Source organism: Giraffa tippelskirchi, chromosome 1 (assembly GCF_054371585.1).
Source record: "Giraffa tippelskirchi isolate mGirTip1 chromosome 1, T2T-mGirTip1v1.2.pri, whole genome shotgun sequence".
Classification (NCBI taxonomy): domain Eukaryota; kingdom Metazoa; phylum Chordata; class Mammalia; order Artiodactyla; family Giraffidae; genus Giraffa; species Giraffa tippelskirchi.
The window spans coordinates 165,380,066-165,408,020 of NC_137275.1; the positions used below are offsets into that span (position 1 = coordinate 165,380,066).

Here is a 27,955-nt window from a genome sequence, read left to right on the forward strand (position 1 = left end):
TTTAAACTTTGTAATAATTTTCTAAATTTAAAATGTGGGTAATAGTGAGCCTACTACGTATATATTTTCTTTTGAGAAACCATGTGTGAACATCAGTTTGAATTCTAAGAACAAGAATCAATATTGCCTGAAGACCAGTACTGAATGATGATATTTATGCTTTTGAGATGTAAGAGTGGGTTGTCAGGAAAGAGATAATAGTAAAATTCAAAATAAATAAAAAATTTTAAGGGGCAACATTTTTTGCAAATGTTCTATAAACATTGGTGATGTTTTGCAGAATTTCATGCAAATTCATAAAGGGCTGATAGGTTTACTTACTACCAAAATAGGTGATGGAATCTACTTTTCCTAAAGACTTCTTATATAAAGCTTGATTATTTCAGAGTGATTTTTGTACAGTCTGGTCTGAAGCAGGAGAAAAGATTCTGTGACTATCCTGGGTTACCGAGCTTTGAGTGATGGCCTGAAAGGAACTAGGCCTGAATTCTGTTTGACCACAAGAGGGCGATGGTCACCTAACCCAAAGCAATGAGGGGTCTCTCTCTGTACTTGGTTCAGTTTGCGCTCTGAAAACAGGCAATGTGGACACAGTTACTTCAAGGTCCTATTTCTAAAGGTTCAGTTGTTTGATCACTACCTGGCAGGCTGCTCTTATATCTCTGCTGCCAGGTCACTGGGCAAAGACCTGTCCAGAGCTTGCAGAGTTGATGCAGTTTCCAATAATCCCTGGAGTTTGGTTAGTAGAGATGGAGGCTTAGAGTAAAGGGAGGGTAAATGATTAGGTAGGGATGCAGTTGTACTCATAACATCCACTTCCTTTTTGAAAAAAAAAAAAAGTAGAAAAAGATGCCATCTCGTGTTCCACAGGTAATGTCCAAAAACCTCTGGAGGAGTCTTCCTTTGCTCGGTTCCTTTTCAAGCAGGAAGTCGGTATACTGGAGTAATATTCATTGTGCCTGCTGTTTCTGTTATTCCCTGCTCCCCCTTTTTGGTAATTACTTTGATAACTGATAAAACCTGAACACTTATTTCCCGTTTCATGCCTTAACAACACATAGCAAGCCATAGGATTCAAATAATTTGATCCAGAGAGTAAAATAGACAGGTTTTGATCCATGGATAGGTAAATTTGACAACTTGAAAATGTCTTTTTTCATGCCTTTAGCCATGACTCTGAAGCTAAATTTTAATCCGTGCCATGCCTAAGGATGTCTTTTAATTAAAAGAATAATTTGAATTCATTTATTAGATATGCTTTTCTAAATGCACTCTATTTTTCAGATGTCAATTCATGATATCACTATCAGATTTCAGCTGTTTCAGAAACTTTTTTTCTTTGAAACTCATAACAAGCCTTCAAAGTATACTGTTTCCTTCTGATATATGCAAGGTATAAAATGACAGCTGATTGTCAGATTTACTAAGAGAGAACGGGGAAAAGACCATCCTGGTGAAAATTCATGGGAAAAGAGGACACTCCCTCAATGTGTGGCATGGCAGCAGACTGGGCAACCATTCTTTTAAAAATTAAGAATGCTTCGGTAAATTTGCATAAATTTAGCAGATGGAGTTATGAAAACATCCTTTCTTTACCAAAGTGTGTCTGAAATGCTTTTGCTTTAAAATCCGGCAAAGTGCTGGGTCTTGATTCCCACATAGATGAATTTTATTATCATAATTTCACCACTCTTCCTATATAATGCTCAAATATCACTTTTCTTTATGGGGAGGGATAATTTCAGATAATCTGAAGTATTAGTACATTTAAGAAAGAAAAATTACCTTTAAAACATACAGAGGCACAAATTGAGCAGACAGCTACTAAAATGGCAAGTTAGATTTCATGGAAAAGCAGACAGACTCAGGCCACTCTGGTTTAATATGAAAGCATTGGTACATCCAATGGATTATGCACGAAAATGGCTCAGGGAACTGGGTTGGCTGGTATCATTTTAAATTTCTGGTTGATGTGGAATACTAACTCTACTTCACTACTCCTAGATTGCTCTCTTGATAGAAGTAATTTGAGATTTTGAAACTAGCTTCAAATTCTCCCCGTTCAATTCTGTTGGTTTCAAAGATTAGTTGGACTTGGAGATATTCTGGTTAACTTAATAATGGTATGATAATTCCTAAATGTATTCTCTGGGTTCATAAGTGTTATTTACATTTAATAGACAGATTGTCAAACATTATGTTTAAGGTCTGGGCTGTGTTTCTAACTTTTAAACAGCATTCATTTTGTACTTATCACTTACTGATTAATTTTTTGTCATATAGATTAAGTCAACTAATATGTACATAAAGTCCTATAATTGTAAAGCACAAGCATATGCTAATTATTATGTTCCTTAATTTTGAAAATTGTTTGAACTGATCAAGATTTTCTTAGCATTTTAAACCTAATCTTTGTAGATTGTGCATATCTTACTGGCATAAATTGCTAGAAGTCATCTGAAACCTTCTGAAGAAGATGTGCACCAATATTAATTTCTTTCTCATTCACTTCTTAAAAAAAACACAAACAGAAAAACCTCATTTTTAGCTCCTTTCACCCATAAAACGTAGACACTGCCAGCTCCTTTGACTATCGTTGTGATTCTTTCCTGCTCTCCAGTAGTCAGACACTCACCTTTATCATAGAAATAAATGGAGTCTGCATTTCCTGCCCTTGTTTCTTCCCAAGAGAAGAAACTAAACAAAGGCTTTCATTTCTCCCAGCCACACTGGCAGTCTCTTTTTCTCAAGAAAAATTGTTCCTAAGTCAGTTCAGTACTATCGTGAGTGATCTGTTATCATTTTTTCCTCATTATTAAATTAGTAAATAAATGAATCCTTATATAACTATATTCTTGCTCTGGTATTGGTATCACATTTGAAAGGGAAATAAAACTGCTCTTAACTGATAGTCCTTCCTCCCAAATTCTTACCATCCTGTCCTTTCTAGTGAGTTTATATTATTTTTGAGGTACACCTTTAGCCAAGAAGTTAAATAAAACCTTAAAAACACTCTGCATGTCTTCCACTAAATGTAAGCAAATGTAAGAGGCAATTAATAGGATTTCAGAAAAAAGAAAGAGGAAGAGAACCTATTGGGGGGGTTTTGATCATTTAGATTCAGTAGAACTTAACCGTAAAAATCTCTGAAAATCAAGCAAGACACTGAGAAACTGGGTGATGGAGGCAGATGAGCAACTTTGAAGGCCTGGACTAGCCAGTGACTGGGACAGAAGGACAAATGCACAGCTGTCTCTTCAGAAAGCCTTATAATTCCTTCAGGGACACAGACTAGATTAAGTAAGGTAAGGGGGATATTTTACTTTTTATAATTTCAGAAAAACTAAAACATTTTATTGAACATGAGCAACAAGTACCTTGGCAAAGAATATATGCTAGGTGTGTACACCTTATCTTCTGAGATACTTCCCTCTGTTTAGTTTCCAGGAAATTTTAAGCCAAGATAAATTAAACTAAATAGGAAGACTTGAGGAAAAGAAATGGGTTTGTTGCAGGCAGGTACGCTTATGGCTTGAAATGGAGCAAGCCATGGAAAGGTATGATCTCGGTAAAATGTACAGATGGCACAGCCTCTATTTTCCTTGCTTTGAAGGAACTACAGGCTTCACTCACTCACACAGATGAGAAATTTTTCAGTAGGACTGTGTGGAGGTGAGAGGAAAGTTTCTAAGGGCCATCAGAAGAAGGCTTTTTGTATCCTTTACTCATTACCAGCAAAGTCCAACTGGTTAATAGTATATTATAAGTAGCCCCAGGGCCTTTGCTTGGCCTTTCAAAGGAAAAATTAGTAAGTGACTACAGGACACCTAAAGGGTAGTTCTACCCTATGACTTTCTATGAGATGAAGGAGTGGTACTCTTATTTTTTGACTTTACTTCATAGATTTTTCTGATTATGTCCTATGGACTTTGGCAAAGAATTGTGACCAACTGGTAGGTGGGTATACGTGTGTGTGCCCACGTCTGTGTATGTATATGGGGTAGGGGAAGTGCCACCACCTATTTTTAACTTTTGGAATGAAAACATCATTTTCTGGGAACCCAGCCAAGGGTTCAGAATTGAAGCTACCTTGGAAAGAGTTTGTACAGGGCAAAAGAACAACCACCTGGTTAGGATTAAATGTAACCTCCCTATGCATTTTTTCATCTATAAATGGAGATAACACTATATAATAAAAATAATAATAGTAAAATAATTACTTCATATAATTTTTGTGAAGAAGTGAGCTAAGACACATAGAAAGCTTAGATTAATGTCACACACTTAGTCATCACTATACCCTAGGTACCATTACTTAATAGTAATAATAATAATAATGATTATTAAAGGATCTGAGTTCTAATTCTAGCTCCTTACAAACCACTCAAGATAGTTCTCACCTCCTTGTGTTTCAACCTCATTTCTAAATTGGGAATAAATCTACTAGACCCAAACCAATTGACTTCCCCTCCCCATCAAACTGGATGATGAATGTGAAAAAAATATATTAGAGAAAATAAAGTATTAGCAGAATGGAATGTATATTTGTGTTGTAGTCTCTGTGTTTCTGAGACTTTTTGAGCTATGCTTACCATGCTCTGTGTCATACTAGAAGTGGCAGTGATACACTGTACCAGGAGCTAGTAAATAAGTAAGCCTTTCATGGTCAGTTGGATGGCATGGAAATGAGCTCCCCAAACAGTGAGGAGTACATGGAAAATTACAGGTAATGGCATAAATCCACACAGCATGGGGGAAAGCCTAGAGTTCCACTATCCAAAAGCATTATGTCCAATGAAAGCATCTAAAACCACAGAGACTGGCAATAAAACTGCAGCTGCATCATAAGCAAAGATATCTCAAGAGTTAAAAGACAAACGCGCACACCATGTCCAGAAATGAGGGGGCTCTGACAGGGACAGGAATACTCCGGCAGCTCATGCAAAACAGGCACTTTCTAATCACAGGAAGCAGTCAAGACAGGGCCTCTGACCTGCAGTCCAGAGGGTTCTTACCTTTTTGACATCCCTGACCAAGTGGTACAATGTGTTTGAGGGCCCGTGTCTCTGAAAACAATAAAGAAGAGTCAAATGGTTTTGCTAGTCAGGGGCTCTCATTGGCAAGGAAAGAAGGATCTGGAGGGAAGGGTTCTGGCTGGTGGAGGGGCAGTTCATCAAGATGAACCTTGTTCTAGTTGCTCAGTTGTACCTATCTTTTCTAAACAAACACAGGGGCAGGTTTTTTGATTGTGGCTCCTCAAGAAAAAGCATTTGAAGTTCTAGGTTCAAACTTTGCAAAAGAGGCCATCAATTCTGATGACAGCTGGGTCAAAACATCATTCAAGAGGCTAGTTGTGGAGCAGGGGGAGACACAAGGGCCATTTTAGTGCTTTAGAATTACACTTTGGCACACTGCCAATTGCAACTTGTTTATTACACATAATGAATGAGAAACTGGTTAAAGCAGGGCTTGGCAGACTTTTTCTGTAAACAGCCAGATGGTTAATATCTTAGACTTTGTGGGCCATACAGTCTTCATCACAACATTCAGCTCTGCCATTGTGCAAAAAAAAAATGTTTGTTTGCTTAAGGTAAGACTAAAGTGAAGTAAGTGGTTTGCCATCCTCTTGTCTTTCAGGATAGGAATTCCAGATGAAATAGAGGATGCCTAGTTAAATCTGAATTCCAGATGGACAATGAATAATTTCTTTTTATTTGTTTTAACTTTCATTCATTTTATTAATTCTTAATGTTGAACTATTTTTTTCTTTGTCATATTGATGGTCTATTTGGTAGTTCTCTTTTGTATTCATGTATTTTTTATGTATCAAATTAAAAGTTTTAAATATAACTACATCTCTTAATCTTTTGATTTGCAACTTCTTCTGTTTTTATGTTTTCTCATCTTTTTTTTTTTAAATAGAGGTATAACTGACATATAACATATTATTTTCAGGCATACAATGTAAATGATTTGATATTTGTATATGTGACAAAATGATCATTACAGTAAGTCTCTTTAGTATCTGTCACCATACATAATTTCCAGTTTTTTTCTTGTGCTAAGGACCATAAAGATCTACTCTCTTAGCAGCTTTCAAATATGCAATATAATATTATTAACTATAGTCACTGTGTTGTACATTATGTTCTCATGACTTATTTTATACATAAATTTGGAAATTTGTACATTTTGACCAATAACAATGAATAATTTTGAGTATGTCTCATGCAATAATTGAGACATACTAAAAATTATTTGTTGTTTTTCTTAAATTCACATCTAACTGGGAATTCTGTATTTTTATTTGCTAAATCTGGTGACTGTGTTGGAAGATCTTGAACAGTGATGGTAAATCCTTATGCACTGTTGGAACACATTCAAGTATTCAAGACAATCCCTGTGTACTGCCTCAACTACTGGCCCCTTCAGGCGGACATACTCATCAGAACTCTTTTTCCACTGAGGAATGCGGTACTGTGTAGGGATTAAACCTTCAAACTCTGGAGTCAGAATGCTTGTCTCCAAACCTGGCCCTGCTGCTTACTGGCTGTGACCATGGACAAGCTGCTTAACAGCGTCTCAGTCTTATTATCTCTAAAATGAGGATAATAATACCACTTATCTGGTAGGGTTTTTGTTAGGACTAAATGATGGAGTGTTTATAAGTGTTTATATAACTATAGCACTCAATAAATGTTAGCTATTCTTTCACTGAGGCTATCCATTGTCCCATAATCCTTTTCAACAGAGTACTCCAGTGATAGTTGATTACCATTGACTGGAGTGATGAAATCTCTTGGCCTTTCTTGATCTATAACTTTCCTACTTACTTCTTTCCAATAGTTGAAATAAATCACTCTACTCCTTTGATTCTCTATTCATATGAGGGTCATTCAATTCTGTATTTTTATTTATTGAAAACCCCATTATTCTTTCCTCCCCAATTTTACTGACATGTAACCTTGTGTAAGTTTAAGGTGTATGATGTGATGATTTGATGCTCGTATATATTGTGAAATGTCTATGGCAATAAGGTTAGTTAACATATTCTTCAACTCAGTAATCATTTTGTTGTTATGGTGAGAACATTAAAGATTTGAATCTCATAGTAAGTTTCAAATATACAATATTGTACTGTGAACTACAGTCACCATGCTACACATTAGATCCCTGAAATCCATTCATCTTATAACTGAAAATTTGTACCCTTTGGCCATATCTCCTCATTTCCCCCATGCCTCAGCTCCAGTTTTTTTGAGGAATCTCCATATTGCTTTCTACATTTGGTTCCCTTGTCTAATATTAGTTAACTGTATTTGCATGGGATTATTGCTGGGCTCTTGTTTGTGTTTCATTGGTCTATGTGTCTGTTTTTATGCCAATATTACTGTTCTGATTATTGTATGTTTGTGATGCAGTTTGAAATCAAGAAGTGTGATGTCTCCACCTTTGTTATTCTTTCTCATGACTGCTTTGGCTATTGAGGGTCTTTTGTGATTCCATGAAAATTTTAGGATTTTTTTTCTTTCTATGAAAAATGCCATCACAATTACATTGAATCTATAGATGATTTTTAGTAGTATGAACATTTTAACAATATTAACACTTCCAATTCATGAACATGAAATAGCTTTCCACTTATTTGTGCCTTCTTCACTTTCTTTTATCAGTGTCTCACAGTTTTTGATGTATAGATCTTTCACTTATTTAAATTTATTCCTAAGTATTTTATTGTTTTTGATGCTAAACAGAATTATTTTCTTTCTTTTTCAGATAGTTCACTGTTAGTGTATGTAAGTACCATTGATTTTTGTATGTTGATTTGGTATACTGAACTTTACGGAATTTATTAGTTCTGACAGTTTTTTTTGTGGAGTCTTTAGGATTTTCTGTATACAAGATGCTGCCATCAGCAGAAAAATTTTACTTCTTTTCAATTTAGATGAAAATTTTTATTTCTTTTTATTTTTTTGGCCTAATTTCTCTGGCCAGGACTTCCAGTATCAAGTTGAATAGCAGTTGTAAGAGTGGGCACCATTGTCTTGTTCCTCATCTTAGAGGGAAAGCATTCGGTCTTTCACTAATAAGTATGAGGTTCAGTTCAGTTCAGTCGCTCAGTCGTGTCTGACTCTTTGAAACCCCATGGACTGCAGCATGCCAGACTTCCCTGTCCATCAACTCCTGGAGCTTGCTCAAACTCATGTCCACTGAGTTGGTGATGCTATCCAACCACCTCATCCTCTGTTGTCCCCTTCTCCTCCTGCCTTCAATCTTTCCCAGCATCAGGATCTTTTCTAGTGAGTCAGTTCTTTGCATCAGGTGGCCAAAGTATTGGAGTTTTAGCTTCAGCATCAGTCCTTCCAATGAATATTCAGGACTGATTTCCTTTATGATTGACTGGTTTAATCTGCTTGTAGTCCAAGGGACTCTCAATAGTCTTCCTCAACACCACACGTCCAAAGCATCAATTTCAAAGGCATATATGGGTTTGTCATATATGGCCTTTAAAATGTTGAGGTGTATTACTTTCATACTCAATTTGTTGAGAGTTTTTACCATGAAACGGTGTTGAATTCTGTCAAATATATTTTCTGTATCCATAGAGATGATCATATGGTTTTTATATCTCTATTAATGTAATATATCACATTTATTAATTTGTACGTGTTGAACCATCCTTGCACCTACTGACAAATCCCACTTGTTCATGGTATATGATCTTTTTAATGTGCTTCAATCTGGTTTGTTAGTATTTTGTTGAGAAATTTTGCATCTATTTTCATCAGGGATATTGACCTGTAGTTTTCTTTTCTTGCAGTGTCCTTATCTGGCTTTGCCATTATGGTAATGCTGGTCATGTAAAATAAGTTTGGGAGCATTCCCTCCTCTTCATTTTTTGAAGAATTGGAAAAGAATTGGAGTTAATTCTTTAAATTTTTGGTAGAAGTCACCTGTGAAGCCATCTGGTCCTCAGCTTTTCTTTGTTGGGAGGGTTTTTTTTCCTGATTCAATCTCGTTATTTATTACTGATCTGTTCAAGTTTTCTGTTTTTTTGTGAATTGGACTTAGTAGGTTTTATGTTTCTAGGAATTTATCCATTTCTTCTGTGTTGTCCTATTTGTTGGCATATAATTGTCCATAATTGCTTTTGAACTGTGGTGTTGGAGAAGACTCTTGAGAGTCCCTTGGACTGTAAGAAGATCCACCCAGTCCATCCTAAAGGAGATCAGTCCTGGGTGTTCATTGGAAGGACTGATGTTGAAGCTGAAACTCCAATACTTTGGCCACCTCATGTGAAGAGTTGACTCATTGGAAAAGACCCTGATGCTGGGAAGGATTGGGGGCAGGAGGAGAAGGGGACGACAGAGGATGAGATGGCTGGATGGCATTGCTGACTTGATGGACATGGGTTTGGGTAGACTCCGGGAATTGGTGATGGACACGGAGGCCTGGCGTGCTGTGATTCATGGGGTCTCAAAGAGTCGGACACGACTGAGCGACTGAACTGAACTGAACTGAATTGTCCATAGTAATCTCTTGTGATCCTTTGTATCTGTGTGGTATCAATTGTAATGTGTTCTCTTTCATTTACAATTTTATTTATTTGAGTCTTTTTTTCTTGATAATTCTAGTGAAAGTATTATTAATTTTGCTTATCTTTTCAAAATATAAATGCTTTGTTTCATTGATCTCTTAAATTGTTTTTCTAGTCTTTCATTTATTTCTGCCCTGTGTTATCTCCTTCCTTTTCCTGACTTCAGACTTTGTTTATTCTTGTGTTTCTGCAAGGCTGCAAGGGCTGCTGGGCTTTTCAACAGTGACCCCAGGTCTAGCAGCTGGGGGCCAGAACAGGCAGTAGTGGTGGCTGGAGTCAGTGGTACATGCACACATTTGGCTGCAGGGACCAGCCACAGGTGCCTGTATAATGGTGGGAGCCAGCTGCAAACATATATGCGGTGTCAGAAGCCTGGGCTAACAGCAAGGGCTGGGGCCAACTGCAGGTGCGTTGGCAGATGCAGGGCCCTGGCTGTCAGCATGCGTTACTGTGGCTGCAGGGTGTTACTGTGAGTGCATGTAGACCAGTGTAGGCCAGTGACAGAAGTCTGGCCAGTGGGATGCAGGGGCACAGCTGAGAAGCTATTTGAAAGCAGTCCTAGCACGCAGGCCAGTAACAGAAGATAGGGCGGGAGCTGGGCCCACAAGCAGCCTTAGGGGCTCTGACTGTTGGCACGCACTCCTGTAGCTGCAGGGTTTCCCCATGGGTGTGTGCGTGGGAGGAGAGGCCAGTGAAGGGAGCAGGGTTGGGATGTGCAGGTACACAGCTGGAGGGACCAGCTGCAGGTGAGCCTAGTGGTGCAGGTGAGTGTCAGGAGATAGGTCTGAATCCGAGCCCATACGCAGCCTTGGCTGCTGGCGTGCACTCGTGTGGCTGCAGGGTCTTGTAGTTCTAGGGTCTTGTACTTCCAAGGCAGTGGTGCTGGCTGTCCGCCCAGCCATGTGCGGGTACCTGGCTGGAGGTGCTAGCTTTCAGAGTATGCACAGTAGTAGGGGACAGTCGTGGGGGTCTAGGCTGGGTTCTTGAAATTATGTAGCCACAGAGGCCTGGGCTGGCCACTGGGGTGGACCCTAGGATCCAGCAGGGTTGAGAGGGGAGGGTGTGGTGAGGGGCTCAGGTGACTGGTGTCTATGAATGCAAGTATCTATAGAGCAAAAGCCAGTGAAATCTGCAGGGTTCTGTGGAGGCTTTGCTGGCCATTGGTTTCTTTAGTAGTGAAAGCTGCCAGGGTCTTCTACAAAGCAGGTCACTGGGAACTGTGGTCACTCAGCTGTCAGCCTGGCTGATACTGTGTTCCTGGCCATCACAGTATGTCTCAGATTTGCAGGTCTCTGGGTAGGGTGAATCCTTTGTGTGGTGCTCTGAAAGGCTCATCACTCTCCTTTCCAGAGAGGGGAACTCCTTCTAGCTGAGGAGCTTCCTCTTGGCTCTGAGCAGTGCCAGCCTCAGGGGACAGGGTGACACAGGCACAAAGAAGCTGTTATTCTCTTTTTTGTGTGGTTATTTTCAGATTTTTTTTTTGTTCCACTGTTTTGCTGAAGTTTTCTTAATTGGACTCCTGAGCTCTCCTAGAGCTGTCTTTGTTGTGAATAGCTGTCTAATTGCTGATCTTTGTGGAGGAACAAAGGCTAGGTCTTCCACTCTGCTATTTTGGCCCATTATTACTGAAAGCTTTAGTATGCTGAACTGAAAAAATACTGTAGAGAAAACAGAAGTGTGGGGCCACTCTAAGTTGTTTTCTACTTCCTGCAGTGGGAATCTTATAGAGCCAGGGTGGCAGCAGCTAATCCCTACCTCTGGCTGGGGATAGGTCAATAAGCTCCATCTCATTAGTGCTGAGGGTGATGGGACAAAGGAACACTGTGACAAATGAGGGTCTCTGAGAAAGACGTTTTGGTTCAATACTGGCTCCTTTGTTTACTTAGGAACTTTGAGATCTTGCATAAGCCAATTCTCTTCTTGGCCTCAGTTTCTTCATCTGTAAAATAGAGGGAAACAATATCTATTCTTTAAACTTCATTGGATTTTTGTGAGTATCAGCTCAGAGTTGATGTACTTAACTCACTGAATACTCTCAAAAACTTCATAAATAGCAGTTTTTCTTTTGATTACTTTTTTTTTAAATTTATTTATTTTAGTTGGGGGCTAATTACTTTACAATATTGTAGTAGTTTTTGCCATACATTGACATGAATCAGCCATGGGTTTACATGTATTGATATCCCTAGTGAATGAATTAACAAATTGTTATAAAAACAAAGCAAAAAAAATCTTCCTGGGTAACTCCGATCAAGCAGTTTTAACATTTTATCCTGTTATACTGCAATGAACGAACTTCATAGTGCTGAGGATAACAAGCTGGTGCAGGATAGTAAACTGGCCTCCTTTGATGGTTGGAGTTAAATCAATCCTGCTCTGCTGATTGCCTCACACAATCTGTGGGTTTACAGAATGAAGTATGTTCTAATTTCCAGAGCCTTGTAGTTTTACATAAGAACCTGAGAGCATTACCTTCTGGTGATCATGTAACTTTCTGCCTCTTAGATGCTGACAACTGAGCAGTTAAAACAAGTGGATTTCTGGTGACTTGGTGTTTGTTGTCTAAGGGAGCATTTGTGGAAAATGATCCATGCATTTGGAGGGGAAGGCAGGGACTCACATTCATGTTGGGGGTGGGAGAAGGTAAAACAAAAAAAGTAGAGAAAATAAAAAGTGCCTTAGCTTGGTCCTACCGTATTGTACAATTCCTCTAGTCTGGAGATGGTGAGAAAACGATGCATGCTTACTCCATTCTCTATAAGTAATTTCACAAAATCCACTCTGTCCAGAACTAAGGCATCCAACATGGCTTGCTCCAGAGACCCCACCTGCAAATCAAGTTACTGAGTTAGTCTGCCCTAGGGTCTAAGGATGCAATTTTCTGACATTTTCCTAAATACTTAAGAAATGGATGTCTTTGACATATTGTAAACCTTTAGCACCTCCAAGAACATGCTAGCAAGACTATCTCAATTACACTTTTGGGACACCCACACTCTCTCCTGTATTTTGGGGCTTGTCTTTGCAAACAAAACACAGGGCTTTCTAGTTTTAAAAGCTATTTTTTTTCCCCCTCTAAATCTCTTCTTTGTTCTAGATTCTGAGAAGGTTCAGGGTTTACAAGGCTTTTCCTCTCCCAACTCTCTAACCAAACTTCTACAAAACCACTAAAGTGCCAAAGTGAGTATTTCGCTATCTTCATTTTCATCTTCCTTAGGCTCTAAATTAGATTCCTGACTGACTTGAGAAGAGGGATCTAGTAAATAGACCAGAAAGTAGACTGCTTTTTTTTTTTTCTTTTTTTAGTTAAGTATCATTACCTTGCCTCCATCTTGCCCATTTCTACAGGGAGACCCAGTAACTATTTAGGTCATTTGGTCTGTTTACTAGGGTTTTATTTAATTTCTTTCACAAAATTTCTCAGCGACTCTGACAAATCTTTCTACACTAGTAATCCACCGGCACTAAATGAAGCCAGGGTTTCAATCCCAGGCAGAAGCTCTTTGGGACAGAGGAAGGGTTGAAAAAGACCTGTACACCGGGTGTTTTCCTTCAGTGATTCCAGGCACAGGAATCAAATTCCAGACTGCCTGATGTCTCCTGGGGATACAGGCATACACCAGCCAATGGCCAATTTTCCAAGTTTTTATTTTTGGTAGACCCAATTGAGGGAAACAAACCAAGAACAGTTATATAAAGCTTTGGTTGCCTCTGTGTTGTTCTTGGGTACAGGGAGGACCTGTGCTCAGCCTCCAGGACCAGATGGCACCTGCACGTGGAAGCCTGCAAATTCTGCATCCCGTTGTGCGACCTGGTCCCACACCAGCCTGGGGTGCCATCACGTGGCAGCAGCAACCTCCAGGACAACCAGAAACAAACTTCTAATTCCACTCCTTTCTTAATTTTAATTAACACAATTTTGTTTCGTGTATGTATTTTCAGGCATATAAAAGAAATAGCATTAGTTACAGCTAAACATTGCTACCAAAGGCCATGCAAAAGATGGAAATGTTTGGAACATTTGGAGTTGTACCACCAGGTGGCAGCATTTTCCTAAATATAAGAAAGGGAGCCGCGCATGAGGACCGCTACAAAGGAGTATTTCTACCCTAAAGATAAAGCAGTGGTTTCTGAAGTCGTTCTCAGAGATACCTTAAACAAATACCCTTGCCCAAGCAAGCGTGCTTTTCAGGGGTGATGACATATACTCTACCGGCCACTGTTGCCCATAAATAAAGATCTGGCTGCGGGCGATGTCGACTCTGTTCCAGGCTAAAGCTAAGCTCAGTTGGTCTGGGGCTGAGGCGTTGGCTCCTGCATATTCAAAAGCAGAAGAGAGAGAGAACACAATCAGTTATTATATCAAGAAGACCCGCTCCATCATTCTCCCATCCACCTCCTCTTCCTGGAAAGTAGACTTGGCTGTATAGCAGGGGTTCTCAAACTTGGCACTATTGCCATTTTGAGCAGGATAATTATAGTGTCTTATACATTGTAGGATATTTAGTACCATCTCTGGACTTAACCCAACAGATGCCAATATCACCTCCACCACCAAGTCATGACAATCAAAAATGTCTCCAGACGTTGCCAAATGCCCCCAGGGGTAAGGAAGACACTATTAGCCTGATCACTGCTCTACAGTTTTTCTAGTCAAGGTGTGGTCCCTGGGGCAGCAGCAGCGGCATCATCTGGGCACTTGTTAGAGATGTAGAACCTCAGGCCCCACCCCAAACTGCTAAATCAGAATCTGTACTCAACAAGATCCCAGGTGATTCCTGTGCAAGTTGGTGTTTGAGAAGCATTGCTCAACAATATACTTTGTTTCTGCTGGCCAGTCACAGGTTTCAAGGATTTGGATTGTATATTGCATAGTGATGGTGCCCTTACCAACTGTAAGCCAGCTTTTCCACTCTACTGAAAAAGAGTTAAGATCTTTTAAGAGAAAGGCAAAAAAGTGGCTGAGGTTTACTTTGATTTGTGAGTACAAACCACTGAATAACTTCTCAGTTTCCCATTTTTCTCCATACTTTGTCACTAGAGCTGCACTATCTACATGCAACTTTTTTTTTTAGATTTACTTACTTTTTAATAGGGCTTCCCAGGTGTTGCTAGTGCTAAGAACCTGCCTGCTGATGCAGGAGACATATGAGACATGGGTTTGATCCCTGGGTCACGAAGATCCCCTGGAGAAGGAAATGGCAACCCACTCCAGTTTTCTGGCCTGGAGAGTCTCTTGGACAGAGAAGCCTGGCAGGCTACAGTTCATGGTGTCACAAAGAGTCAGACATGACTGAAGTGACTTAGTGAAAAAAGCAAGTTTATTTTATGTTTGGTTGTGTTAGGTCTTCGTTGCAGCGTGTGGACTTCTCATTGTGGTGGTTTCTTTTGTTGTGGGGCACAGGGCTCTAGGCACCCAGGCTTCAGTAGTTGCAGCTCACAGGCTTAGGTGCTGTTAGGCATATGGAATCTTCCCAGATCAGGGATTGAACTAGTGTCCCTTGCATTGCAAGGCAGATTCTTAACCACTGAACCACCAGGGAAGCCCCTATATGTGACTAATCTAAATTAATTAAAATTAAATAAAATTAAAACCTTAACTCCTCACCCATACTAGCCACACTTAAAATGCTCAGTAGCTACATGTGGCTGGTGGCCTTTGAACTGGAGTGTGCAGATACAGAACAGTTCCAGCATCACAGAGATGGTCTACTGGGACAGAGCTGGTTTAGGTCAATGCACCCTGTGCAAAAATGCAAACTGCCAAGCAGATGGATGTGAGACTGAGGATGGTTAGGTGGAGAGAACAGTGGGTTATAGTCAGAGGATATGAGTCTGCTATTTGCTGCTGTGTGGCACTGGACCTCTCTAAACCACTGCTTTATCGTCTGTAAAACAGGGACAATAAGAATTGTCCTGTTTACCCAGCTGAGTTGTGAGACTGAAATGAGATCATATAAATGAACTCACATGCAAACAGGGTTATTTCAATTCATTGATATCTTTGGTGTGTTGAGCAGGAGACATCCCTAAACACGTGCCTGACTTCATGCTGCTGGATGTCCCTCTGTACCACCAGGAGAGCAGCATAAAGGGATAACACTCTCACCTGGCTCAGAGGTTTTGGATGGCAAATTTGGCACATTCACATGTTATCATATGTAAAGTCCCAAATAATCCTTGGAGTTGGGTCTTACTGTCTCCATTTGACAGATGATACTGAGGTCCAGAGAAGTTAAAGATCAAACAGCTACCAACAGAGAGGAAACAGAATAAGCATTCGTAATGCCAGGGGTAAGATTCAGAGTCACTGCTGATTCTGACATTTGTGAAGGAAGGAGGGATAGAAAATGCTGATGTTGCCCATTCCTCTGGGTTCCTTGGCAGCAGAAGCCCAAAGCAAGAACCTGGGGATATGGCTGCTGTATCAGTGATTCCCAGTGTCTGCTGTACATTAGGATCACATGGGAATCTTTTAAACTATCCCTCTGCTTAGGTCACACCCTAAACCAATGATATCATAGTGCCTTGGGTGGCAAACTAGGCGCCAATAATTTTTCAGTTCTCCAGGTATTTTCAATGTGCAGCAGAGTTTGGGGACAACTGTGAGACATGCTTCTTTTCCCTGCTTACCCTGACCTCTTCCCTCTGGGCTTTGAGATAATGGTGTGAAGAACTAGGCAAGTGTTCTCTAGATGAGCCCTTCTCAAATTTGAGCATGCATACAAATAAACTGGAGAGCTTTTTAAAACACAGATGCTTGGGTCCCACCTCTAAAGATTCTGATTCAGTAGGTCTGGGGGTGGGACCTGAGTTTCTGGATTTCCAATTAGCTCCCAGGTGATGCTGCTGATCTAGGGCCACCCTTTGAATAACAAGGCCTTAGAGAGCTTTGGTGCTGTGTTCCCTTCAGAAGTCAAAGGGCATTTCTGATTCTGGTGTCCAGACATTGATGGGTTCAGTAGAAATCACATACTTGTACTAAATTAATTAGGAATTATACTAACTGGACTGATGAATATTAATTCAATTTACACAGGGATTTTTCCATTAAGAAAAGTATTTCTTATCTCCTCAGACAACAGCAGGAACTGTAAGCTCATACCAGGGTAACTGACATAAATAAGCAATAAATAGGAATATGTCAGAATGTATTGTCAATATTTTGAAGGAGAATAAAAAGTGAAGTCTCGCTGGAATTGCATTTGGAAAAGCAGCACTTTATGCTACCTCCAGGTAAGGAAGCTTAACTGTTCTGTTGGTCCTTGCTGACCTGCTGTAATGGTTTAATCATTTCCTTTGCCATTTGTATGCCACACATTTGTATGTCACCCGAGTCAATAGTAGTCACACAAATCTGAAGAAGAACACATAGCAGGAAGCAGTCACTGAGGTCAACATAAGCTGACTGAATGTAATTGGATAAGTGTCAAGTGAAAGCACAAAACTGATGAGTCTTGACTTCTCAAAAATTGAAAATATATCACTCAAAAACAGTCCTACATGACAGTTTGGATCAGTGGTTCCCAACTAGGGTAACCAGCCATCCTAGTTTGCCTGGTACTGTCAACGAAATTTCTGCATCCTGGGAGATGCTTTAGTCCTGCACAAACCTGGATGGCTGGTCACTCTATTCTCAAATGTGGTTGTACACTGAAATTTTCTGGAGAGTTTTAAGGAATCATGCCTGTGATGCATCCTCAGAGACTCTGATTTAATTGGCCTTGGGCATTGCAGTTTTTATGCGAGACAGCAAAGAGACACAGATATATAGAACAGTATTATGGACTCTATGGGAGAGGGCGAGGGTGGGATGATATGGGAGAATGGCATTGAAGCATGTAAATTGTCATATGTGAAACGGATCGCCAGTCCAGGTTCGATGCATGATACAGGGTACTCGGGGCTGGTGCACCAGCATGACCCGGAGGGATGGGATAGGGAGAGAGGTGGGAGGGGAGTTCTGGAAAGGTACACATGTACACCCATGGTGGATTCATGTCAATGTATGGCAAAACAAATACAATATTGTAAAGTTAAAAAATAGATAAATAAACTAATTTAAAATAAAAAAAATAAAAGTTTTTAAAGAGCTTTTAAGAACTAGAGGTTCTTAACCTTACCCACACATTAGAACTGTGAAGACAAGGTTAAGAACCTCAAGTCTAAATAATACATTATCATTCATTCACTCATTCATCTGTTTATTCATTTATTTATACATTCAAAGATACTGACTTCATGCCTTCACATATGGCAAGCACTATGCCAGTATGAAGATCAAGGTGAATAAGACAAAATTCTTTATCTTGAGAGCTTATATTCTAGAGATGAAGAGAAGTCTGTAATTAAATACCCTATTTCATGCAATCATACACTTACCTGCTCAACAGATATTTACTGAATAACTTTGGTGCCAGAAACTGTTTAGCACTGAATGTCTGGTAGTGAACAAGAAAGCTAAGGTCACTCTTTTCTACTTACTTTTACTACTGGAGGTGTGACACTCAGAAAATAGATAAATAAACAAATTGTTAAACAGTATACTTTCAGAATGTATAAGTGCTATGAAGGAGCAGTATGATTCCCAGGTTATATGGGACCTGTGTATACATAAAAAGTTTGAGTTATTCCAAATCAATGTGGCAGTACCATTCAGGTGACCCATTTCACATGACCCCAGGACAAAAGTATTGTGCCAGTCAGCTGGAGTGATCTGCTGGCTAGGCTGCCCTCCTGAAACCAGGGCTGGACATGGAGCCATTGGATAACCTCATAGCACAACTCTGAGAGTTCTTTGGGGCATCTGATTGACCCCGTGTAAGAAATAGAAGTTTCAAAAATGCCCTGAAGTATTGAAATGGGTCTGGGGTCTATGCAGGTCTGGTATGGGCTCAGTCCCCACCTTCCCTCTCCCTCCTGCCCATCGTACTGCAGCCCTAGTTGGTGCTGGATCCAAGATGACCATGGAGAAGGCCCTTTAAAACACAGGTCTAAGGATGGTACTGGTAATGATCAGGGTGGTAGAGCTGCTCTGTTAAAATGAGTGAACAGGAGACTTGCCTGAGACTAATAACACTTGAACAAAGACCTAAATGATTAGAAAAAGCCATCATATGTAGAACGGGCAGGGGCTGGGGGGGGGGACATTCTAGGAAAAGGAAACATCAAGTGCAAAGGCCCTGCTATAGAAATGAATACAAGTAGGTATAAGAATTAAAATATGGTCTTATTATTTCCTCTTTTTGCAGGTGATCAGGAAGGATTTAAATGCATAAGTAATGGCCACACATGGTTTTAAGGGATTAGTTCACTAGAACAAATGAAATGAAGAAAGGTATTCTAGCAAAGGGAATAGTGTATGCAAAGACTGCGGAGTTAAATGGCTCAGTGAATTTGGAAAATTAATGGGAAGACACTGAAGATTTAACATTTGGAGTATAGTACAAGTTAGAAGCAGAGAAAGATGAAGCTAGAATAGAAGGACTTATAAATTATATGGAGTTTTGTTTTATCCTGAAGTCATGGAGAAACCACTGGAGGACTCTGTATCAGAAACAATGCAGTCAGATTTATGTCTTAGGAAAATCACTTTGGAGAAGTGTGAAGAATGGATTGGAAGAGCATTGGTTTAGAGCAAAGAGAAGCAGTTAGGAAAGTTTTGCAATATACTAGGAAAGGTATAATGAGAATCTGAAGAGGCATCTTTGATGGAGGGATATTTAGAAAGCAAAACTGATAGGCTGTGGTGAAATTTAAAGTGGGAGACAAGAGAGAAAGAGGAGTAAAAGGTGATCACCTTGTCTCTAGCTTGGAAGCCCAACTGAGATTGGCAATGCAAGATTAACACAAGCATTTGAGGGCAGAAAAATCCATTCTTGAATATGTTGAGCTTAAAATGCCTGTGGTATATCCAGGTGGGATGATCAGAGGCCACTAGATATTGAGGTCTGGGGCAGGGCAAGGGTCAGGTCTGGAGAAAGAGAATTGGGGAATACTAGCATGAAGGTGCCAAGAAGAAGAGTGCAGAGGATGGGAAAATGAATAGCAGGAATACTGAAAAAGTATGAAAGTAAAGCAAAGTTTTAGAAAGAAAGCACAAAACAAAACAAAAACCCCCCAGAAGGATAGGAAGAGAACTAGTGGTCATGGTGCCCTAAACTATGGAAGAGAGATTCTCAAGAAAGAGGGAAGGGTCAATAGGGCAAAGGTGGCAAAGAGAGCAAGTGAAAAAGACTGGTCTTCCTTTTCCATAATTCTTCTCATTACTGGGAACCAGCTTATGAATCTATTAGTCTGTTACTTATTTCCTTTACCAGGATGTCTATAGGAGGTCAGGGACTGCGTCTCCTTTATTCACTGCTGTATTCTTAGAGTCCAGAACAGGGCTTGGCACATAATAGATGTTTAATGACTATTTGTTGAATGAATAAATGAACCCAAAAGTGTGCACTGGATTTGGCAATTAAGAAGTCCTTGTGCACCTTCAGTAGAGTGTGGGAATGGAAGCATGCACTCAAACTCTTCCCTCAAGGAAACTACAATCTAATAAGAATGAAGGTAGAATGAGAAAAAAGGACAGATATGACCAATATACAAATCACTATATCAAAGGACATGGCGGTACGTGCTGTGAAATCTATACAAATAAGTCCAGGGCATTTGCTGTCAGTTGAGTCAGAGCCACCTTAAGGAGGAAGCAGAATTTGCTGAGAGAGGGGATTGATGAAGGAGACTTGAACAAATGGAGTTTGTGGTAGGCTGATGGTGCCCCCACCTCTTAAAGATGTCAATATCCTGATCCTAGGAACCACTGACACTGTTACTTTATATGGCAGATGAATTTTGTAGCTGTGATTAAATTAAGATTTTGAGATGGGGAGATTGTCCTGGATTATCTGGTGGGCCTAATGCAATATAATCACAAGAGTTCTTATAAGAGGAACACAAGGGGATCAAAGTAGCAGCAGGATATGTGAAGACGAAAGCAACAGGTTGGACTGATGTAAGATTGATGTCAGGCAAGAACCACAAGAAAAGGAATGAAGACAGCCTCTGGAAGCTGAAAAAGGCAAGGGCATGATTCTCCTCTGAAGCCTCTAGAAGGAATATAACCCTGCTAACATCTTAATTTTAGACTTCTGGCCTCCAGAATTATGAGTAAATTTTTGCTATTTCAAGCCACTAAGTTTATGACAATTTGTTATGGTATCAATTCTCAGATTTTAACGTGCATATGATATATCTAGGGATCTTGTTTAAATGGTAATTCTGATTCAGTTGATCTACAGTGGGGCTTGCAGTTACGTTTCTCTAGACAGTGTGCATTAGTTTCTATTGTGATCATGATAAAATTAGTGCACATACATGTACCTTCTCTCCCTTTCCTTTCCTCCACCATTCAATCTTAGAATATTAGATTATATTTTTATGTTTTACTCTGTGCTGTCAAATATGATTATATTTCTTTTTACTAATACTTGAGTTGTGTCTTAAGCTATATTCCTTAGGCAAAAGGAATATTTTATTATACTGGGCAAAAAGTCTAGCAATTCTACCTTCATCCTTTTTTCCTTCACTCAATTTTTTTGTTGCTGTATTATTTCTACCTTGTTGTGGCAACTAATGTTTATATTCCTTTCTGTTACTCAAATTCCTATTTTTATCTTAGTTCTATTAGAATTTAGTATCAATGCTCACAGTGATTTTACCAACCAAACATCTCTTGGTTGGTAGCTTGAATTCTCTAATATTTTTTTCAAGAGGAATTTGAGAGAAAAGTATTTTCAGAGTTCTAGACTGTTTTATTTTTTTAGTAGTCATTACAGTTGAATGACATTTGTTCAATATAAAATCTGTTCCCCTGTTGTCTCCTGGCATTGAACGATACTGAAAGAAGGTTTGAAGCCAGCTTGATTTTCATCTCCTAAAAGACTTGATTATTTTTCCTGGAGGCCCAAAGTATCTTTTATTTTCCTTTGAAGTTCAGTAACTTTACTAGGATTTTAAGTGTGGGTGTTGAAGATTCGGAGTCCTCTTTTTTTTTTGTCTTTTCCTGGCATAAAGTGGCTCTTCCAATATCCAGATCAAGGTTTTAAAATTCTTTAATAAAAAATTCTTAAATTATATTTTTAAATCAGGTAATTATATTTCAAAATATTTGTTTTGATCCATTATTTTGGTTTTCTTCTCTGGAGTCCCCAGTTATGTTTACGTTGGATCTCTCTTCTATCTTCTATAAGATAGATAGTTATCTTCTATAACTTCTCTTTAATCCCACTTAACTCTATTTAATTTAATTTCATTTTTATTTCCCTCATTTCTAGTCTTTGTGTCCTGCACTAGGTTTTTCAAAATGTATATTTGATCTTGTACTGTTTCCCATTTCTTCTGCAATTCCATGATCATTTTATTTCCAGCCCCCGCCCCCCCACCACCCCTCACACACACTTCATTCCTGAGTGCATTTTATCTCCTCTTGCTTCCTTACCCACTCTCACCTGAATATTGGTATTCCAACTCTGAAGTACTTATTCATGGATAAGTGCTTCATTGAGATTTAATTTTTTTAGAGTTCATGGTAAAATATTATTCATAATGTTCATCTCTTCCTGAAAACATTTTTTTTTTTAGAGTATTAGTCTTCTGTGAACACATTTTGCTCTTTTGTTATTTTTTTCTTAGAATATATCTGTATGCTAATTCCTTTTTTTGTATTTGTCACTTAGTGAGTTGGGTCATAAAAGGTCCAGAGTAGCACTGAAGGTTAGTTATTATTTGCAGCTGGAATGTTTTCTTCCTAGTTTTCATGAAGGAAAATTCCCTCCTGAGAACATGGGTTATCTGACTAACTCTGTATGTGGCTCATCTCCTCTATTCATATGTACTAAGTCAGGATCAAGAGAGTCTCCTACCACTATCCAACTCACTCTCTACACATTCTGTTCTAGACAAAGGAAAGAACTTTGTACCTTAGTACAAAGTTCCTCACACCTAGTAATTAGAATTACTTTCTGAGGACTGCTGCAGCTGCTTTCCCTTTTACCCTTTCCTCCCACAGATGTCCCACATATACAAATATTTTGGAATTTTTCCTAGTTCACCAAAAATGGAGTTTCCTTATTGTTTTTTTCCTCTTTCATTATTGATATTTGAAGCTTTCTAGGAAAAGAAGAGAATGATAAGTTTATGTTACCATGCCTATATTGGAAGTCCTGAAGGATTTTATAGGTACAAGAGTGTTCTGATCAGATCTTTGCATTCCAAACTGAAGTATAGAAGATGGACAAGAATATGTTCACTAAGAAGCAGGAAGATTCCTTAAAAGGCCATTGCAATAATTCAGGTCAAAAGTCCTGAAGGCCTAATGATGCTGAGCAAGGAAGGAAGAGAAGGAATAGACATGAAAGATACGGTGGCTAAAATGCCCAGAATTAGCAAGAATTTGCATGAGCAAGAGAGAAAAAAATTTGATGAAGGCTCTGAACCTCAATAATCAAAAGGATGGCTGCTATATGTACATAAATGGTAGAAATCAGCTTTGGGGGGAAAGAATATTTTTATTTATTTCTATTTATGTTCATGACAATTTGATTGAATTTGACTAACAGAGGAGTTATCCGTTAGACAATTAGAAAAGGGAGCAGAGAGGGAAGTTAGGGTTGGAGGTGAATCTGGAGATTATTCATGTAGATGTGTGATTTCTACATATATTCGACATATATATAATCTCCTGCATTCTCCTTTGGGTTCTATTAGTCAGTCTTTGTTTTGGATGGAGTCCTTAGAAGACTACATGATAGACTAGGCCAGTTCCCGAAGTGACTCAAAATGAATTCAGAGTTCTTTTTTTCCTTTGGAACAGTAAAGATTGGTCCTAAATTGGGCTCCATCTACTGTATCCTACCAGCCCCATTCGTTTTAATTATCCCATCTCTATTGCCACCCCTTCCTGATAGTCATAAAGAGGAGATCTCCATTTGAAACAGTTATGCTTCAGCAGAACCCTATCAACCCTTTTCCTCTGTGTCGCCTGCCTGCCTTTTGTTTGCATAAAGACTTTATCAAAGAATAAACTTAAACAGAGATGTGAGAAAATGCCGAAGCAAAGAAAAACTGTCAAACAGGACAAAATAATTATAGTTTAGTCGTTAAGTCAAGTCAAGGACATTTAGTTTCTCCTCAAGGGCTATAGATAATATTCTGAGCCATGTCTTTTGGGCTGTTTCGTACATAATGAAACCCCCACCAGGTTGAAGAAGGTCACTACATGATGACCAGACTAAGCTACCACAATTCCAGGAACTGCCCTCAAGGAAATGGGGACAAACCGATCTGGAAACTGAAGACTAACTGTACTAAAAACAATCAATTTCAAGATGACTGTCAGAGCTGACTGTGCTGTTTCTGCATGTAACCCCCTCCGTCCGCCAATAAAAGCTCTTGCCCACTGATTGTCAGTTGAGGGGGAGTTAGCCTTTGGGAAAACTGCTCAATGTTCTGTGATAACCTAAATGGGAAAAGAATTTGAAAAAGGAAAAAGACAAAAAAGTCATCTTAATTTTAAATTCCTCTGAAAAAATAATTGGCATACTACTTATTTTGGATTTCTCTAGGTTGTCTGTTTGATATAATAGGCTTAGCATTCTGAACTGCAGAGGCGCATTTCAAATAAAACTTTCCCTGAACCCATCAATCTCTTTCATTTGTGCTTTTTTAGCATTTTGTTTACATTTTACATTGGGGTGTGTACTCTACAATATTTTAAGACTTTGAAGATTTTACAGCACTTAATACTTTATAGTAGGTGCCCCAGTGATCAGCTAACGTATCCCTGATACTATCTGAGGAGCTGGGAAAAGTTACTTATCCTTTCCAAGACTGAGTTTCTTTGTGTAAGACAAGATCAACAATATCTCCCTCAAGGGACTGAGGATTAAAAAGAATAATATATGAAAAAAATGCTTTGTTAAATTAAAGCACTGTGCAAATATTTTGAGTGTCTTACATATTCCCAACCATAAATTTACCAGATTAATAATAATATTTTAATAATTTTGTCAGGGTAATAATGCTATTGCCATGCAGGTGCTCCTGGATGAACAATTACCAGACAGACTTACTACTGTTTCTACTGTGGTTGATGTGAATGATTATTATTGAATTTTCATAAAAGGTATACCAACCATAAAATAAAACAGTAAGTCTCATAATTGAGTACTGATAGTCCCTAAATTATCAGGGGCTTATATGTATATGTCAGAGTTGGCAATGAATGTTAGGAGAGGTTTTCTGACAGAGCTTGGAGAGTCAATCAAATGCTACCTTTTAGTAATTTTTTTCTTCAGACATTCCTCTCAGTGAGTTGAAGTTTACAGGTGCTCAGATATAAGCAAGAAAAGGTAAATGTGTTACAATGCAAGAGTCTGAATTTAGATACTAATGTTCCTTTTGGATTATAAGAATGTAACTGTTTTGTAGGAATGTAAATTGGGAAAATTGGTTGTGTATTTATGCCTGGGCAACCCAGCCCATGGGTACTGGGTGTTCTTCACAGGAGTCATAACCACATTCTATTAGGAAGGTGTAACTGGCTCCCTCCTCTGCAGACTGTCTGCTGTAGCATTACACCTGTGCCTGGCACTTGCAGCTTCCTGCTGAGAGTTGCACCTTCCCTGTCTGTCTGAGGTAACTGAGGGCTCCTCAGGGACTGAAGGTCATTCCTCCTCTCAATCTCGTACCCTTGAACTTTCTCCCTCTCCTGGGTCCCTACATTCTCTGGCTACTGGGTGTAGGAGTGGCAGGAGGTGGTAATTAAGCTTTGTTTTATTTTTCCCTATTTATTAGGTCTCTGTTTTCTGTGTAAGGTCTCATTAGCTTTGCAAAACTGTTCTTAGTTTCATTTTTAGGGCTAAACTGCTAGACTTTTATGGACCAAAGCAATACAAAAACCTCACAAAGTCGGGCTGTCTACATAATGATATTTGTCAAGAGTTTCTGTGTAAATATTGCTGTTATTTCCTCATGTCCTAATAACGTATGCAAATAGAAAGGACAAATGAAATTATATGGCTTATGATTAACAACATAAAGCACCTATTTCCTTCTTTTTGCCAACCTACTTAAACAAATGTGTTTTCTTTATTGTGTGCTTTCTGCAATAAAAGAAGTCAATACTTTGCAAAAGTTACCCATTAACATGTTAAAAAACTTTATAAAAGTGTTCCTGTATTATGCACAATATGCAAAACTGAGGAATGTTATCAGTGTTAAGACAGAGGGAATAAAAGAAAAGAAAAACATTATATTGGGTTATTCTGCTTGCTTGTGATATGACAAAATGAAATCATTTACATAGCCACATAAGTAAAAGAGTTTTGTTTTTTTTTTTCCTTTTGGCCATGTAGAGGCATGTGGGATCTAAGTTTCCCAAACAGGGATCCACCCATGACTCCTGCATTGGAAACATGGAGTCTTAACCATTGGACTGCCGGGAAGTCCCAGGTAAGAAAAATATGTGCACCTTCCACATTGTAATTTTTAGCAGGATTCTAAAGAAATGTATATCTTGGAGTTCTGGGACATTTTCTGGAATTATTGCATTGATGATTTCCTACCAGTTCTTTCTTTCTTTCTTTCTTTTTTTACTCATTCTGTCTCTTTCTTTGAGAACTATATAATCCAGGGACTATTTTTGCAGTTTATTTTTACTAAGGTTATGCATACACAGAGTTTAGAGTTATCATCCTACAAGATTCATTAGAAAATATCACAAATCTGATCATCCCAATCCTCCTTCTCCAGAGGCAACCACTTCTTGTAGCTGATTACTTTGGTCCTCTGTGGAAGCTGGTCTCTGAAGACAGCTTCCATGGAACTGTACCTTCCAGTATTCACACTAAATCTGGGCTGGTCTTTTGACACACTTTACCCAATAGAATGCAGCAGAAGTGCCACTATGCCAGTCTAAGGCTTGAGCCTTCAGAAGGTCTGGCAGCTCCAGCTTTTACCTCTCATGCCTGGTGCAGAGCTGTTGCTTTGAGTCCCCCTTTCACATCATCCAGGGATTTCCAACACTTCTCATGTGTGGGAGCTCCTGTTTCCTATGTTTCATGTTTGCTTTTCTTCTCTTTCATTTTGGTGGAGCACATCTTCCAGTAAAGTACAAAAGAAATGCTTCATGGGTAGTGAATGTGTTGACAATTCATGCCTGACAATGTCTTTATTCTACCTTTACAAGTAGCTGGTAGATTAATATAGAATTCTAGATTGCAAATAAATGTTCTTCAGAATTTTTAAGGCATTTCACGACAAACTTCTGCACTGTTGTTCAGAATTCGACATCATCCTAGCTCCTGGTTCTTTGCATGTGACTTGTTTTTCTCTTTGGAAGTTCTTAGGGTTTTTGTTGTTGTTGTTTCCTGTATTATGCAATATCATGATAATCTATCTTAGTATGGGTTTATTTTTACTCATTGTTCTGGGCACTCAGTGGGTTTTTATAATCTGGTGACCTGTGTTCTGGAGTTCTGGGACATTTTCTGAAATTATGTTAATGATTTCTGACCTTCTGTTCTCTTGTTATCTTTAATTCTGTCTGTCCTTTCCAGGGAGAGTTCTCCAACTTTATTTTTAATTCTTCCACTTATTTTTAGTTTGCCACTATTGTTTTTAATTTCTAAGGGCTCTTTTTAGTTCTTGAACTAAATATAAGATGCTGTTCATATTTTAATGGTTTAAATATTTTCCTTGATTTCTCTGAGTGTAGTAATCATAGTTTTGGTGAAATGTTTTTCTTCCTAGATTGGTTCTGTTTGCACCTAATTGCATTTCTCTGTTTATTTGTTTGCATATCTGTCCTCTATGTTAGAGATATTTCTTATATGCCTGGTTACTGTTGGATATCTGCTCATACTTAAGAGTGGGTACTAAAGTGCTGATTGGAAGTCCTAAGCACATGAATGGAGATTATCAACTATGAACCTCATCGTAAGATAAACTGGTTCCTTAAATGGGGAATCATTTATATCAGTATCTTTAGGTCTTTTCTCTTAGGAGGATCAAATTTTACAACAAAAGGACCTTTCAGTCTCTTTCGGTTTCCTCTTTGGAGAATGAAGACCCCTGCCCCTCAGCCACCAGCATGCTGTGAACCAAAAGGGGGAGAGGGCTGGGGTCTTAGCATCCAATATCTGATAATTTATTTAGCACCCCCCCACTTTCAGTCTATAGCCTAGCCCTCACCTTTCACCTGCTGTCTCCTGGTGCAGAGAATATGTTTTACCCTCTTCAGAAAATATATCTTTGCTTTTTTTGTTGGAGAGGAATTAGGAGTACAGGGGACTGTAGGCAACAGGA

At 39.0% G+C, this 27,955-nt stretch overlaps 1 protein-coding gene across 22 annotated transcripts in view; it reads right to left on the reverse strand.

The window, feature by feature from the left end:
* Nucleotides 1–27,955, reverse strand: part of TRPM3 (transient receptor potential cation channel subfamily M member 3) — an 885,588-nt gene that overhangs the window by 92,135 nt on the left and 765,498 nt on the right. For 20 of the 22 annotated variants that reach the window (XM_081505094.1, XM_081505047.1, XM_081505037.1 and 17 more), the window contains 3 exons: nucleotides 13,812–13,912; nucleotides 12,292–12,426; nucleotides 5,016–5,066 (listed from right to left, as the gene is read on the reverse strand). In XM_081505094.1, the coding sequence (XP_081361220.1) occupies nucleotides 5,016–5,066; nucleotides 12,292–12,426; nucleotides 13,812–13,912 (287 nt within the window). Of the gene's footprint in view, nucleotides 1–5,015; nucleotides 5,067–12,291; nucleotides 12,427–13,811; nucleotides 13,913–27,955 lie in introns of those variants that run through there. The other 2 variants (XR_014057943.1, XR_014057944.1) reach the window with 2 other exon arrangements.